Source organism: Echinops telfairi, unplaced genomic scaffold (assembly GCF_000313985.2).
Source record: "Echinops telfairi isolate 266 unplaced genomic scaffold, ASM31398v2 ScPeMD7_6681;HRSCAF=7622, whole genome shotgun sequence".
Classification (NCBI taxonomy): domain Eukaryota; kingdom Metazoa; phylum Chordata; class Mammalia; order Afrosoricida; family Tenrecidae; genus Echinops; species Echinops telfairi.
The window spans coordinates 229,707-246,152 of record NW_022110581.1 but is presented as its reverse complement, the minus strand read 5'-3'; the positions used below and the strand labels follow the sequence as shown (position 1 = coordinate 246,152).

At 50.9% G+C, this 16,446-nt stretch overlaps 1 protein-coding gene across 1 annotated transcript in view; it reads left to right on the top strand.

The window, feature by feature from the left end:
- AIFM1 (apoptosis inducing factor mitochondria associated 1) overlaps positions 1–16,446 on the top strand; it is a 40,671-nt gene that overhangs the window by 19,505 nt on the left and 4,720 nt on the right. The window contains exons 3-13 of the mRNA XM_004717790.3: positions 2,325–2,424; positions 3,833–3,957; positions 4,088–4,218; positions 5,170–5,260; positions 10,163–10,247; positions 11,163–11,239; positions 12,213–12,321; positions 13,304–13,411; positions 13,656–13,744; positions 14,038–14,178; positions 15,945–16,087. Of these exons, the coding sequence (XP_004717847.2) occupies positions 2,325–2,424; positions 3,833–3,957; positions 4,088–4,218; positions 5,170–5,260; positions 10,163–10,247; positions 11,163–11,239; positions 12,213–12,321; positions 13,304–13,411; positions 13,656–13,744; positions 14,038–14,178; positions 15,945–16,087 (1,199 nt within the window). The remainder of the gene's footprint in view (positions 1–2,324; positions 2,425–3,832; positions 3,958–4,087; positions 4,219–5,169; positions 5,261–10,162; positions 10,248–11,162; positions 11,240–12,212; positions 12,322–13,303; positions 13,412–13,655; positions 13,745–14,037; positions 14,179–15,944; positions 16,088–16,446) is intronic.

Here is a 16,446-nt window from a genome sequence, read left to right as displayed (position 1 = left end):
TTCTCAGTTTGCTCATGTTGACCGGAGTGAGCCATCTTTTCGGTAAAGGTTCCTTTCTTAAAAGAAATGTTTTTAGGTATGGGAGAATACTGGACTGCTCCAGACCAAGATAAGGGAGCCCTGTTGGCATAGTGGTTATGACTTGGGGTGTTATCAGAAGTTCAAAACCACCAGCCATTCCATGGGAGAAAGACGGGGCTTTCTACTACTCCCATAAAAAGCTACACTCTTGGAAACCCACAGGGAAACCCTATGTGGTCACTATGAGTCAGAATCAACTTGATGGTAGGGAGTTTGTGTGAATATGTGTGTGTGTGTGTGTGTGTGTGTGTGTGTATTTTGAGGCCAAGAGAAGACTGTCTTTCTGAAATGAATGGGAATTGAGTCATATTTCTTTAAATTCATAAGTTGAATAGTAAATTCTTGGGATAGTTACTATCTTTTAAATGAACAGCACTTGGCTTTCTATTCCAACCATCTCCTAGAAAATGTGTGTGCTGATTTACTGTGGGGCCCAGCGTCCCCATTGCCTAATGGGCTGCTCAGTAAGGCGGGGCCCGGGGAGAGTAATAGAAATATTCTTAGAGTAGGTCTTGTGGTCCTCCTTCAGATGGGAGTTTTATTCTTCCTGCAGTGAATAATCTGGGATTTCACCTGACAGTTAGTCATTGAAGTCCCAGTCTTGTTGATCCCAGGGAGACAAAGAGATCAAAGGTGTTGTAATCAAAACAAGTCATTCTTACCTGTTGCGTTTTAAGAAATCTCTAATAAATAAATAAACTCAAAACAAAACAAGTAACCACATGGTTAGGGGTCCTGCTTCAATCTGAAAGCATAGAGAAGGTGATATATTTGAAAGACAGCAGGGCTGAAGCAGAGTGCTGCCTCTTAATGAATAGCTCTGTATAGTGTTTCTTCATAAGACCCCTTGTGCTCTGTGCATATAAAGGCACCTTGCTGGTGATCTTGGGTAAGGGTTGGGTTGCTAGCCGCAGGTTTGGTGGTTCAAACCCACCAGCTGCTCTGCCAAAGAAAGATAGGCGGTTTGTGCCCGTAAGATTTAGGAAGCCTTGGAAAGTGGATCTTGGGTCACGCCAAGTCAGACGATGGCAGTGGGTTTGGGGTTTGGCTTGCCTCTTCCGTTCAGAAAAAGGGTATACCCCTGAAGGAAAGAGGACTCCCTCTGTGAGAATAGGATTCAGACAGCCATGTTTCCATAATCTGAATAGATTGTAGTTTTCTGGGCTCTTGGTCATTTAATGCTGCGCTAACAAAAGTATCACACGGGGTTGGCTGTAAGGCTCAGAAGTGTGTTTTCTCCCAGTTCGGGAGGCTAGGGGTCCAAATTCCAGGTGCCAGCTCTCAGGGAAGGCGCTCTGTCAGCTCTGGGGCCAGCTCGTGGCCCTCCCCGTTTCTCGAGGCTTGGCTTTCCTCCAAGATCTTCCCATGGCGGCTGCCTCCCCCCTCTTGTGCTTGCTGGTCCCTGAGTCTCTGCTGCTCATTAAACTCCAAAGTGATGAGGACTAGGGCCTGGCTTCTATTGACAGGGCCTCATCAACACAAAGAAAACCCTGTTTCCAACCGGCATTACACAGAGGTTAGCATCCTCCTTACGTAAATCTGTGACACCCGGTGAAACTGGGACCGGGAACTTGACAGCCCAGCTGCCCATCACATGTGGCAGGACCAGGACCACAGGTAGATTGCACCTGGAGCAGACAGAGTTGGCTTTCACAGCTAGGGAGTCCCGCAATATCTCAACCCCCTTCTTCCTTGAGCGAATTCAGCTTGCTCCTTCCTAGCACTTTGCCTCCTCGAATCAAAGCTTTTCATGTTCTCCTCTGGCTGTACCCTCAGAAGTAAATGTGAAGAAAGGCGTTCCTTCCAAGAGCCTCAGCAAACCGGGAACAGCAACATTTCCATTTGCAAACCTTATTTTTGTTCATACTAATCATACATTATTGTAAGTATTATAGATAATATCTATGTATTATTTCTGAAGAAAGCAACTTTATACCTCAGTGGCTTTAGCAGAGGGGAATTAAACCTCATGTAGACAGAAGCTTATCATCTAACTCGGTGGTTCTCAACCTTCCTAATGTTGTGGTGACCCCCCAACCATAACATTATTTTCATTGCTGCTTCATCACTGTCATTTTGCTACTGTTATGAATCGGGCAACCCCTGTGAAAGAGTCATTCAACCCCCAAAGGAGTTGAGACTCACAGGTTGAGAACCCCTGATCTAACTGGAAGGTAGCTCACATCTAAATGGTGTGAGCTCGCTGAGTGGCAAGGTCAGTCTGTGTGTACTTGGATCCACAGGCCTACAAGACCATCAGAGAGGACAAAGAAAGGTACAATGAGAGAATCTCAAGCTTAGGGCTGACGCCAGAAGAGAAGAAGAAAAGGGCGGCGGTGCCTGGTGAGTACGTACCTCCCCACTCCCTGTCGGGATGTAATGCTCTGTTTCGGAAGGAAACCATGAACCACATGGATGCCGTTTTGTTTTGTTTCTTCCAGCAGTTTTATTGACATATCATACAATTCTATAGTTCAGTCATCAGGGATCTCTCGGACAAACTGTGGGGTTGGAAACTTCCAGAAACAGCAGTGGTACCTCTGAAGCGGGCAACATTTGTCAAAGCTGTCAGCTACAGTGTGGGTTGCTGGGCACAATGAGCAACGGGAACTTTTCTTTCTCCTTTTTTTTTAAATCGTTTTATTGGGGGCTCATACAACTCTTATCACAATCCATACATACATCAATCGTGTAAAGCGCATTTGCACATTCATTGCCCTCATTCTCAAAACATTTCCTCTCCACTTAAGCCCCCGGCATTAGGTCCTCATTTTGCCCCTCCCTCCCCCTCCCCCTCCCTCATGATTCTCCTTATGAGCGTTCCAAAGGCCAACTTTTTAACAAAGGCCAGCTTGGTGCTGACAGCTCTTGGGAGAGAGCCGAGAGTGGTTTTTCCTGGGAGGGGCTGCCATGGATCTGTGGGGTGCCCTATGGAGTCTCTGCAGAGTCACATTGCTAATCATTGATTGGTTTCCCTGACACCAGAAGCCTATTCATTGATTGGTTGCCATTCCAAAGAAGAATGTTCGAATCCTTTTGTGAGCTCCACCTCTCAGTGGACCGTTTAGGTTGCTCTCCTCAGGAGCGCCTCCCTATTTAGGAACACTGTAACAATCCTCAGCAGACCTCATGTCTCCCCGCTTCCTCCCTCACCCAACGTGACACCCACTTGGTGTGCTCCTGTTGGTCATTAGGAAATGCATAGGAGGGGCAGGAGCTGGATGGAGCCTGTCCCCTCAACAGGAAGAGCCATGACCAGGTGAAAGGGACCCTGGTAGTGCAGTACTTACACATGAAGATGCTCACCTCAAGGTTAGCAGTTTGAACTCATTTGCCCCATGGCAGAAAGGTGAGGCTTTCAACTTCTGTAAAGAAACCAACAAGAGTAATTTGACCCTGTCATTAGGGTCGTTGTGTGTAGACATTGACTGGAGGGCAGTGAATGTTTGTTTGTTTGGGATAACTAGGTGAACTAGGCTCCCGTTCTGGTTCAGATATAATGGATCAATGCTATCAATCAAATCATTCTCCCCCCACCCCCCACCCTGTGTGGTTTCTCACTCAAATAGTGAAAGGACCACCTGGCCTGCGCCCCGCCCCCCTCTTCCCTTCAGGAGATCACTGGGCTAGCTTTACGGAAAAGATTCAGACCAGCGCTGGGTCGTCTTTCCTTCGGGTTGTTGTTGGTACTAGTGATGAGGAGTCTGCAGGACTGTCCGAACTCTCATCCTGTCTGCTCGACTGTTTACAGCATCCGCAGGAGAGCCGACTCCTCAAGCCAGGGCACCAAGCCACGTCCCTTTCCTGCTCATCGGTGGAGGCACTGCTGCCTTTGCGGCTGCCAGATCCATCCGGGCTCGGGACCCTGGGGCCAGGGTAAGGTGCACCTGACCGGGCTGGGCCCAGGGGGTGTCGATTGGAAGCATTGGCCAAGGTGAGCCCTTTGCCACCGGCCTCTTGAATGCCTGGGCTCTGGTCAGGATCACTCTCTGTGTGTCACAAACAGGTTCTCATTGTATCCGAAGACCCCGAGCTGCCATACATGCGGCCACCGTTGTCCAAAGAACTGTGGTTTTCAGATGATCCAAACGTCACCAGGACCCTGCGATTCAAACAGTGGAATGGAAAAGAGCGAAGGTGAGTGTGCTTCTGTAAAATGGGGGTGGGGGTGGGCCTGTGCGTGCGAGGGGCAGTCAAGCTATGGTGCCCATGTGCTGGAGGCCTGGCTCTGGAGACCAGGTCCTCCCATAGCAGAAGGCCCAATGCCACACCCTCAAGTGGCCGTGCTCCCGTTGCCAGGACCTCTAGATTCCCTTTTGGTAGCGAAAATCAGCCTGGGTGGTGGCGTCACCCCTTTTCCCTTGCCCAAGTGTGTCACTGAAATAGCCCCAGAGCAGTCTGGGCGTGCAGAATCGTGGAGGTGGTGCAGAACCCCTGCCAGAAAGTTTCTCTCTGTTGCACCAGAGACAGGAAGCTTCTTGAGTCCAATGCCGTGGTCTTTGGACTCCCATCTGTCATTTTCCCAGTCGCGGTCTCTTCGACACTGGACGGATCCTCTGCCCCCCCCCCCATCATGGTGCCTATTGTAAGCAGACTGCTCACAGCTAAACCTCCCTGAATCACTGTTCTGTACTTAGTGCTGGCCACTAGAGGCGGACTCCTCTAGGTGGTCAACTTAGTCTTTCCATTGACTAAGCCCAATCCTGGACAAGGCCTTCGGTAGGTAGGGGAGTTCCAGCTCCTTGGTTAGAGCTGGCCTTATTTTGAAGCAGACTGAAGTTCAGGGCAGGGTTGCTTGGCCAGGAGCCAGAATACTGATGTTCAGCATCCTTGCCCTCCATCACCCACGCAATGTCGGCAATCCGTCTCGCCATTGCTACAGTGAAAAACATGCTCCCAGATTCTAACGGCCACATGTGTCCCTTGGGGACCAAGAGGAGAATCCCTGACGCAGTATCTCGCTGCATCAGCCAGATCAAGCCATCACTTTGGGGAAGGGTTCTAACCTGCTTCTCACTGAGGAGCCACCTCAGGGGAGCTGGTCAGCAGGGTGGCTTCCTAATCTACTTTCCCCTCCTCTCTGTCCAGCATCTACTTCCAACCACCTTCCTTCTATGTCTCGGCTCAGGACCTGCCTCACATTGAGAATGGTGGCGTGGCTGTCCTCACGGGGAAGAAGGTGAGCTACTGAGGGGCTTCCTGGGGCTGGCGCTGTTGGTGTGCACGCAGGACAGCATGGACCCGGGCTCCTGTCTTTGCTTGGCCCTCGCATCTGTCCTGCCAGTGTGGTTTCTCAGCAAAGGCTGTTGCCAGCGGCCCTCTTCGGCTTACTGTGACCAGTCCAAAGATTCCCGGCTCAGAAGCCCCATGGAGCGGCTCAGTTCTGTCCTACAGGAGCACTTGATGGCAGCGGGTATGGTGCTTCTCTGTGGTTTATGGCCAGTCTACACGGCTTAGCGTGTCCTGCTCGGGAATGCGCTGTGGTCCAAGCCTCTTGAGTGCTCGTGGAGCAATGCCAGAATGCCAGGTTGCTGGAGAGAGGAACTCAGTATGTGGTTACATCTCCAGGTGTGCTTTCGTCCCCCGGCCTGCTGTGTTCCCACACTGATTTCTCGGGCAGTAGGTCCGGATGACAGGAGCTTGACAAAATGTATGTTATTTGGGACAGTAAAGTGAGCCAGGCCTTGCTCCTCACTGAGACAATTATTAATCGTTAGCTAGGTGAGGACTCAAGTCATGGGCCATTCGGATAGGAGGCCACCTGCGGGGTCAAGACAGGAAGTATGTCTCCTGTTCTGTGTGGTTTTTTACCAAAGGGAGGGACTAGAGTACTTGGAAATGAGCAGAAATGTTCCAGAAGAGAGGGAGGGGTTATCTGGAGGGAGCCCAAGCCAGGGTAGCTGGGATTCGAAGGACACATGTGAGGGGCTGGCCTTGGAGAGGCACTGTAAGCTGACAGTAAGCAGAGGCATTAGAGAGAGGTTGGCGAGTTAGGCTGGCGATGAGATGTTAAAATGTTAAGTATCCCCCAAGTGTCAATAGCTCAGGCTTTTAGAGGCTCGTAGAAACTCAGGCAGATCATCATGAAACATGGGCGTGTGGTAGGAGAGAGCTGCACTGGGGAGGGGAGGAATAACTGCAAGGCCCGGCCTAGCGAGGGCTTCCAGGAGGAGGAGGTCTTACAGAACAAGCAAAGCATCTGAGGAAGCATTGGCTGCAATGAGAGAGTAATGAAGAGCATGCAGGTGACCAGCAAACAACCACTCAAAGGTACAGAGAGGCGGCAAAGCCCAGGTGGTGCCCACCGACAGGGCACAAGAGATCATTCCGGTTGGCCACGTGCATTGGGCAGCTGCTGAGTTTTAGGGGAGGATGTCAAACAGATTGGATTTAAATGATCACTTTACTGACTGTGAAGGAATCCGGGGTTGTGGAGTGGGGGCAGGGGTTAGCAGCCACCAGGGGAGAAATATCCAGAAACCAAACTCCCTGCTGTCAAATTGATGCTGCCATCAAGTCACTGTCAACTTATAGCCATCCTATCTATAGGACAGCGTAGAACTGCCTCTGTGGGTTTCTGAGACTAATTCTCTGTGGGAGTAGAAAGCCTCATCCTTCTTCTTGGGGAGAAAAATGGGGAAATTCTATTCTGTTCGAGGAGCCCTGGGGTGTACTGGGCTGTGCATTGGGCTGCTAACCACAAGATCAGCAGTTCAAAACCAGCAGCCACCCCAGAGGAGAAAGATGAGAGGCTGTCTGCTTCCTTAACGAGTTAGTCTCGGAAACCCACAGGGGCAGTTCTACTCAGTTTTATAGATAGGGTCGCTATAAGTTGACATTGACTCGATGGCATTGAACCTGATTTTTTTGGTCTGTTCTGTTCTGCAGGGTTGCTCTGAGTCAGAACTGACTCAACAGAAATGGGTTATTGCTGTGAGGAGGTTGGATTTCAGCGAGACAAAAGCTGAAACCATTTCAAAGATGATTGGAGTTCTTATCCAGGCCGAAGATGAGCATCCAAGTTAGAATCGTTCTAGTAGTGAGCACACCATGAAAGTAAGAACTAAAAAGTACATGCAGTGCCTTGTGTCATCCGATCTACACAGTTCTTAGGCATGTCCTCTCATTTTATCCTCATCGTCACCCTTGACAGCACACCAACCCACCCCCACTGCTGTTGAGTCGTTTCTGACTCTCAGCCACCCTGCACGACAAAGCAGAACTGCCCCCTAGTCTTTCCAAGGTGGCTATCTATGAAAGCAGACTGCCGGGCCTTCTGCTGTAGAGTGGCTGGCGGATTCTAACAGCCAGCCTAGAGGTTGGCAGCCAGGTGCTCAAACCAGGTGCCACCGGGGCGCTTCATGCTTACGGAGTCCATAGATGTTATTATCATTCCCGTTGGGTAAACATGAACGGGGGATGGAAAAGAGCTCATACATATCACCTGGCCAGGATCACACAGCAAATAAGTAGTTACACCCAGGGCTGACTAATTTCGGAATTGAATCCCAGACTTGTGGAGTCCGGAGCTCAAGCCCTTCATGATGGCATCTCTTGTGTTGAGACAGGCTTATCTCATTGGGATGAATTGAGTGAGTGAGTGAGTGAGTGAGTGAGTGAGTGAGTGAGTGAAGGCAAAAGATGAGGAAGAAGTGGGTGGCAAGGATGGTATTAAAGAAGGAAGCTAAAAATTCCACATGGGATGATTATGTTGGACATGAAGGTATATCTTAAAGGTTTGTGGCTCTGTGGCTGCCACATCCAGGAAAGGTTCTGGAATGGAGGTGGTGGTTGTGTGCCATCAAGTAGCTCTGACCCACAGTGACCTGGTAGGACAGAGCAGGGCTGCCTATCAACTTTCCTCATCTGTCATTTTTTAAGAGCCAACTGCCAGGTCTTTGGTCCCCCAGAGTTACTGGTGGATTTGAACTGCTGGCCTTTGGTTCCCAGCCAAGAGCTTTACTTTGCGCCCACAGAACTCCTCTGGGCTAGAATGAATGCTTGGGAAATGTCCTGCATGTGAACAGTAGTAGGAATTGAAACTGAGAGAGTGAATGCAGTTGCTTAGGGCGAATGTATCTTGTGACAGGAGCGGTGAGGCTAGGATGCAACCTCGGGGAGCCGGAGGGAGGTTTCAGAAGAAGAGCCCTCAAAGGGTACAAGGAAAACAATCCAGGGAAATCTGAACTGCACCAGGGTGGGGTGGTGTTGCTGGAAGCCAGTCATCCCGAGTATTTCAAGGAGGGCATGCTCCAGAGTTCTGCCACAGAGGAGCCTGCTAAGGAAAGGCTGACCACATGTCATGCCAGCCTGGACGGTTTAGAAGTCATTATGAAATGAGAGAGGAAGAAGGAAGTGCTCTTTCCAAGCATTTCCACGAGAAAGGAGGCTAGTGGTTGGAAGGGAAGTAGAATTGGCGGTGGGACTTCTAGGGTAGGATAGAGGGAAGGCGGAAGAAGTCAGGAGAAAGGAGGTAGGGGGAATGGGTGGGTGGCTAGCTGGTAGAGCAAGGTGCCAGAGGGGAAGGCAGGCATGGGCATCAGGCACGCATGGAAGGGCTGCCCTTAACAAAAGGTAACCCTCATCCCAGAAGCTGGGAGAAAGGCAAAGGAAACATGGACGGCCCTGAAGTTGGGGGTGGTAGTTAGGGGGGCTGCCAGCCCCTATGGAAAACTGAGGAAGAGTGACCTCTTGGCCTCTTCCCTTGTCTTCAGGGATGTTCTCTTAAGCGTGAGTGGGGTACAGCTGGCGAGGAACGGGTGCTGGCCAAGGACAAAACCAAAGAGGCTGAAGAAGCAAGTCTTCCAGCCAACCTCCATTGTCCTTGGTGCACACTTGCCTTAGGTTCCCAGGACCACTTGTATGGCCCCATCATTGCCTTTCTGAATATGCTCAGCACTTGGTATTACTGTCTGCCACCGGGTCGCTTCCAACCCACAGTGACCCTGCGAGGCTGTCACGGGTACGAAAGCACACTGACACATACTTTTCTTCCATGGAGCAGCTGATGGGTTCAAACGGCGGACCTTGCAGCTAGCATCCAAGTGCTTTACCACTGTGCCACCAGGACTCTTGGTTAGGGCTTGTTAAATCATCTGCCTGGGCTATTAAACTCAGTCCTCCTCAGGGAAGTCACCTGTCTCTGTCACCAGTGTGTCTCCTCCACTTAATATAGCACTGGGCATGTAGTACCCAGACCAAATTTACGGCCATCAGGTTGGTTGAAGGAGCCTTGGTAGTGCTGTGGTTAAAGTGCTCAGTGCAGCTAAAAGGTGTTAGTCGTTTGAAAACACCCACCCGGCCCCCACCATCTCCAAGGGAGAAGGATGAGACAGTCTTATTTTGTAAAGATGTATAGCCTCAGAAACCTTATGGAGTAGCTCTGTTCTCTCCTATAGGGTCACTGTGAGTTGGGTTGGCAAACAGTAGGTGTAATCAATTTTTCTTGAATGAAGGATTTCCTAGCTAATCCTTTTTGTTCCTAGTGGAATAAAGCTGGAACTGTGGTCTCTCTGGCTCCAAAGCCGAAGCTCTCTGCCATACGGAGGAGTAGAGTACAAGGGAACTAAGGGTGCTGATAAGGGACCATGTGGACGGGCTGCCGTTGGACCGTTGACCTAGATTCATTAGAAGGAGCAAGCAGCTAGTGGCTGGAAGTATAGAAAGCTGTCATCCAAGAGTGGGGTGGTTGAGGTTTTAGATGTCAAACTTAAGGGCATTAGGTATTCTGGGTGTGGCTCAGAGCAAAAGTCTGAGCCAGGTTCCAAGGCCTTTGGTGAACAGGGGGGAATTTGTGTCCAAAGCACGCCCCTAACAGATGACTCTTCAAAACTGGGGCCCAGGGCCTGGGGGAAGGAGGGAGTGGCTTGCTCCTGGGTACAGCCCTATTTCTTTCTGAGGAAATAAAAATGTTTTGGAATTAGATACTGGGGAGGCTTACACAGCACAGTGAATACACTCAAATCCACCCATTTTGTCCTCTTTAAATGGATGGACTTTATGTTATGTGGATTAAAGTGCAATAACAATGCCTCTTTTACAGGTCAGCTCATTTCTCTCTCTCTCTCTCTGATGATACCAGGTAGTGCATCTGGATGTGAGAGGCAACATGGTGAAACTGAATGATGGCTCCCAGATAACCTATGAGAAATGCCTGATTGCAACAGGTGAGGCTTTGAGCCTGGATACAGCCCCTCCTCCTCAGAAGGCATTGCTCACCCAGAAGAGACTGGAAGTATAGCCCCAAGGGAGCATCTTCTCTCGGGTACCCCATCCTAGCTCCCTGCCCTTCTAGGTCACTCCTGCCACTCCTTCTGGTGGCAGCATGGCTGTGTACTGGAGAAGGCTGTCCTATGCCCTGAAAAATCAGGGCGTCCATGGCTTCATGACCAGTTCCAGTCAGGATCAAAGACTGCAAAGAAGAAAACTAAGCCAGTTGTTCTGTAGCAGAGGAGAAGTGAACTCTGCTTGCTCAGGGGCTAGATTTAGGAAGGGAAGTACATTGCTAGGCCTTTCTTCCCAGGTGCCTTGGGTGAGTTTGAACTGTCACCCTTTTGGCTGGTAGCCTACCACTAACTCTTCCATGCCACCCAAGGACTCCTAGGGGACCAGAAACACTCACTGCCATCAAGTCGATTCTGACTCATAGTAACCCTATAGGGCAGAGAAGAACTACCCCATGGGTTTCGGAGGCTGTCGCTATTAACAGTAGAGCCTCATCTTTTTCTTGTAGAGTCAGCTGTCTTCGAACTGCTAACCTTGTAGCTAGCAGCTCAATGTGTAACCACTGCTCCACCAGGGCTCTTCAGCTGTTTCTTAACCAGAGCCCTGACAAGTAGTCAGTACTCATGGCAACACGGAGCTCCCTGTGAGCAGGACGGGGCCCTTGACGAGAGACTCTCAAATCTGCTTCTCAAAGGAAGTTGGTCAGAGCTGCTGTGTGGCGGTCACATCCTGTTGACACTGCGGTGGCACTTGCAGGGAGCACCCCCTGCCATTCCTCCTCTGCCCTTGGGGTGGGGGTTTGGCTCATCCTGCATTGGCTCCCTGGGCTGAAGAGGGTTTCCTCCTTTGGTTTCCAGGGGGCACGCCAAGGAATCTGTCTGCTATCGATAGGGCTGGGGCTGAGGTGAGGAGTCGGACAACACTCTTCAGGAAGGTAAGTTGGAGCTGCAAATGTGTTGTTTCAGAAGAAGTGGAGTGTCATCTCGGGGAACCCAGGGGCCCGGCTGGGATTGGAGCCAGCCCAGGTCTGTGTCTAGCCCTGGCCTGGAGCCCATCCATCCCTTCCCCTAGCCTAGCCTCCCCTCCCATGCCTCGCTCAAGTGCTGCGCCTGCCCTTGCACGGCCGCTGCTTCCCAGTGCATTCCGGCGGTGGGCCTTCTAGGCTCTTGGCGTTTTCCCCTCACAAGTCCGCAAGTGCTCTCGTCGAAGCGCTGAGGAGAAAAGTTAGAAGTACCCGAGTGAACGGGGCTGAGGGCTTTTGCTTCTTCACACCACGCTTTGCTTACAAAGCAAAGGAGCTGGCTCTCTGCAGCTGCCGGGGTGGAGAGCTGGTAAGAGTTATGCTTGATTGAACAGGCTGTCCTCTGCCTTGGCACCATGGAGGGCCAACTGTGGGGCCGGGCTGGGCATTGTAGCCTGCCGGGCAGCATCCTCAGCCTCCTCCCACTAGACGCCCGTAGTACGGCCCCAGCCCCCACCCCAGTCTGACCACGAAAATGATCTCCAAACAGTGACATAAGTGCCCTAGGCAGGGAGGGTTAGATTGAAGGGGCATGAAACCCCACCACTAGTTGAGGATCACCATTGAGAGAAAGAATGTTGCGATAGTATTGGAGAAAAAAACCCGGCTGCCCCTGATAAGGAGAGGCACCGAGGGATAAAGACTGGGCCTTATCCTCCTGTACAGAGTGACAGTCTCTGAAACCCAAAGGGGTTGTTCTACCCTGTCCTATAGGGCCGCTGTGAGGTGGGACTGACTTGAGGGCTGTGAGTTTGGTTTCGTTTTCATATAAGGAAAAGATTTTATCCGCAAATTTCCATCAAAGATGTCGAAGCAAAGCACTCCTCGAGTTATCCTCCTCCACCCCTTTGGGGACTCGTGGGGCTCAATCGCTGTGCTCTTGCAGATTGGAGACTTCAGGGCCTTGGAGAAGATCTCACGAGAAGTCAAATCCATCACGATTATTGGTGGGGGCTTCCTGGGCAGCGAGCTGGCCTGTGCTCTTGGGAGAAAGGGTGAGTATTGGGGAGCAGGTACTCTTGACTCCTCTAGCCACCCCTCACACACTCTTGGGTGGGGGCCTTCCCATTCCAGAGATAGATCTGCCAGCTCCGGAGAAAGCATTGGGTCAGGCCTCTATGGTGACATTAGTTGTAAGACAGGATGCCTTCCTGACTGAAAAGCTGTCACCGCAGCCACTTAGTGGGGTGCTTACTTTCTCCTGTCCAGCCTCTAGGACAGGAGTCTTTGGGTTTGGTTCATATGGCAAAGACACTGTAAACTGCAGAAAGGTCACAACTTTTCCTCAGACATGGGACCTTCAAGTTTGACTGTTCCTTGGCAACCATTTTTCTTTGGGTCTTATTTGTTTGTTTTTCTTTTTTGCTCTTGTTGAAAGACACACAGCAAAACAAAACTAAACAAACTCAACTGTTTCCACCTGCACAATTCCATGCCTCACTTACCACCTTCAAGTTCAGTAGCTCTCCTGCCTTTTCAGAGTTGTTCTTCTAGCCGATTAACATCAACTTCTCCGCTGAGCTTCCCGTCTAACCTTTCGAGATGCTCTTGTCGGACGTGAGGCCGTTCCATTGCAAGCGTTCTTTCAGAGACTGCAATGCTCAGGGCAGACATTCTTGACTTAGCCCACTGAAGGATTGGCCGGCTGCCTTGTTTCTTAAGGGGATTTTTCAGCTCTGTGGAGCCCTGGCATCCACTCCAGAGGGTACTAACTAGTTAGAGATTCCCAAAGCACTTGCATAAGCCTGAGGGGGGTCACATGAGTATAAGGGATAGCAGTCCTGGCATTTGTCACAGTTGCCTGATGAATGAACTCCCAACACCAAGGCCCTCAGGCCCCAGGGCCCAATGGGAGCTCAGGCTTGGGCTGTAGCTTCGCCCTGTGTTTAGTCAGTGGCCGTCATCTGCTGCTTGTACTTCTCATCCTGTCTCCCTAGGGTGGCCTCCTGCTACACCAACTCTGTTTCTTCTTTGCAGCTCAAGTCTTGGGCACAGAAGTGATTCAGCTCTTCCCTGAGAAAGGGAACATGGGGAAGATTCTCCCTGAATACCTCAGCAACTGGACCATGGACAAAGTCAGACGAGGTAGAGAGCCTTTCCCACAGTCCTTCTCTGCTCCCAGTTCAGACTAAGGCAGTGTATGCTTCCTGGCCTAAGCTCTATCACCCAGCCAAAGAAATGCTTCCCCCACTCTAATGAAGTGCTCTCTGAGCTGACTACGTCCTAGCCGGTCTGGAATTTGCCATGAGATGCCTCTGGTTGGCATCCCTCCTTTGTGCAAAGGAGGTAGGCTGAGAGACTCAGCCTCAGGTCTCATTTACCTTTACAGAAGGAGTTCAGGTGATGCCCAATGCAATCGTGCAGTCAGTGGGGGTCAGTGGCGGCAAATTACTCATCAAGCTGAAAGATGGCAGGAAGGTAAGGAGGCAGGATGATAAGGAGGGGCCGAGAGGCTGCCAGCAGACCTGCACACTCTCCCCTCCCCTGTCCATTGGCCCTCCTTGGTTTGCAACCAGTACACTAATTTCTTGGCAGCTGCCATTCACCCATCATAATTCCGAGAATTAACTGTTCCCCACCCGCCCTCGTTGCATGGCTCATCACCAACTGTGGATACATGGAGCACAAATGGGAATCCCCGCACACTTGCTCGTGTGAATCTCAACAAGGACCAAAGTGGAACTTTTGCTTTCTGCCCCCAACCACCCCAGGTAGAAACTGACCACATAGTGGCAGCTGTGGGCCTGGAGCCCAACGTGGATTTGGCCAAGGCTGGCGGGTTAGAAATCGACTCGGACTTTGGTGGCTTCCGGGTAAATGCAGAGCTCCAAGCTCGCTCCAACATCTGGGTGGTAAGTGTGACCCTGCCCCACCTCCCCTCACCCCAACTCCGGGGCCGCTCATGACAGCTGCCCCATGGCCTGACAGCATAGGGAGAGGAGAAGCAGGGAACTGCTGCAGGCGAGGGGAAAATGAACACAGCATGGCACGGTGGCAGAATTGTCCCCTATGGGCCGCCAAATCCTGGCTTCCAGCCGCCCTGCCCACCCCTTGCTCCAGTCTGAGCCCAGGGAATGGAGGGCGCAGCCGTTCTGTACCAGATTCCCTCGAAAGGAAAAGCCCCGGCTTTCATTTTCCTTGTAGTACTATTTTTAGTTGTTTTTAAAAATGACACAAACAAGACTAGCACCCGTAGGAACCATGAGGTAATTCCCCCCATTGTTAGGTCGTCACAAGTGTATTGTGTTTAATTTGGGGCTCTCCGACTTAGGGTGCAGGAACGCAGGAGGGCTGGTGGTTGGGTTTTTTGTTTTGTTTTGTTTACCTTGAAAGTTTTTTTTTTTTAAGGTAACTCGTCCTAGTTCTAAATGCACACTCAGGCGCAGGGAAAGGGGCCCAGCCACCTACAGCCACCTAGACAATCTTAGTATTGTCTCCTGCTCTTTGCTTTTAAGGGCCGGGGTTTCACCTTTGTTTCCCATGGGTCTGTGGTAAATGCCACTTAGACACATTATTAGTAGCCTGCTTTTTTGTTGTCCCATGTACTAATATAATAACAATGTTTTCTGTGTGATTTGGGGCTGTGTCAGGAGGCCAAACCGAAACCAAACTCACTACCATTGAGTCCATTCCAACACATCACAACCCTATAGGACTGAGTAGAACTGCCCCTCTGAGTGTCTGAGACTGTAACTCTTTACCGGAAGTAGAAAGCCGCATCTTTCTTCCATAGAGTGGCTGATGGCTTCGAACGCTGACCTTGCAGATCACAGCCCAATGGGTAACAACTCTGCCACCAGGGCTCCTGTTTGCAGCCCAGTGACTGGCTAATATTCCACTGAGTGGATTTCACTTGGTAGGCTGTCAAGGTGCTTTCAAGGAGGGAGTTTGGATAGACACAAAGATGAACAAAAGGCTGGAGATGTCAAAGACCACATCCTTCTCAAAGCTGGTCCTGTTACACACACACACACACACACACACACACACACACACACACACACACACACACACACACGATGGCTGGCCCACTCTCTGCCAGTCACACTTGGCTCAGCTCGGCTGTGCGTTTGTAATTATGGCCAGGACTGAAGCTTTCTCTAAGGGGCCATGCACCCATGGTCGACAAAGGCCATGTCAGTTTATCCCCGCAATTCCCATGACGTAGTAGTGCTTTGACAACACCATGTCCTCAGCAAGTAGCTGTTAAGTGAAGACTGAGCAACCATAAAGGAAAGAAAGAAAATGTGCCCTTCAAAAGGTATATACGTGAGAGGCAATCACATGTCAAAGTGGGGCTGCATGTGGTAGAATAGTCTGTCAATTGCGGTGTTCACTAGTTTGTCCCTGAGAAGGACCAAATGAGGAGCCCCGGGTCTCCATTGAAATCAAGAAGGCTCAGGTAGACTTGGGGGAATCCTCAAATAAATCCTCATAGATGGTCTCACCACCAGTTTTGACAGTTGGGGTATGTCTTTTCTGTAGCATAGAGGGAAGCATTTATTCATGAATGCTACAGGGGTTCTTTGAGCACCTCCCCTCTCCCCCGCTGTTGTTCTGACTTTTGAACTCGTATCTTTTCCCTCTTCTGCCTCGTGTTCTGCTTGGGTTCCCCAAGGCAGGAGATGCCGCGTGCTTCTATGACATCAAACTGGGCAGGAGGCGAGTAGAGCACCACGACCATGCTGTTGTCAGTGGACGCCTGGCTGGAGAAAACATGACCGGCGCTGCCAAGCCCTACTGGCACCAGTCAATGTTCTGGTAACCGTCTTGCTCCTTGGGCCCTGAATTCGTTTGAACACAGATTTAATGGGACTAGGGTTTGGGAGGAGGCGGCAGTTCCATCTCAACATCTTCGTGCATTCTAACCCAGCGAGGGCATCTGGTCACAGTCCTGCAGGCGGAGGGGGGTGTTTCTAAGGTCTAGATTCTATTCTGTTTTGTTCTGTGCTGCTGACCCTACTGAGCCCAACCTACTGGGGGAGGCAGTGCATCCCACTTTCATCTATAACCCTCCATGCAGATAGCCATTCAGACCCTTGCTCAGTGCTGAGGGAGGTGCGGGGCACAACCCATTCATCTGCCGCTCTTCCTGTAGATGGCCCTTCAGAGCCTCGCTG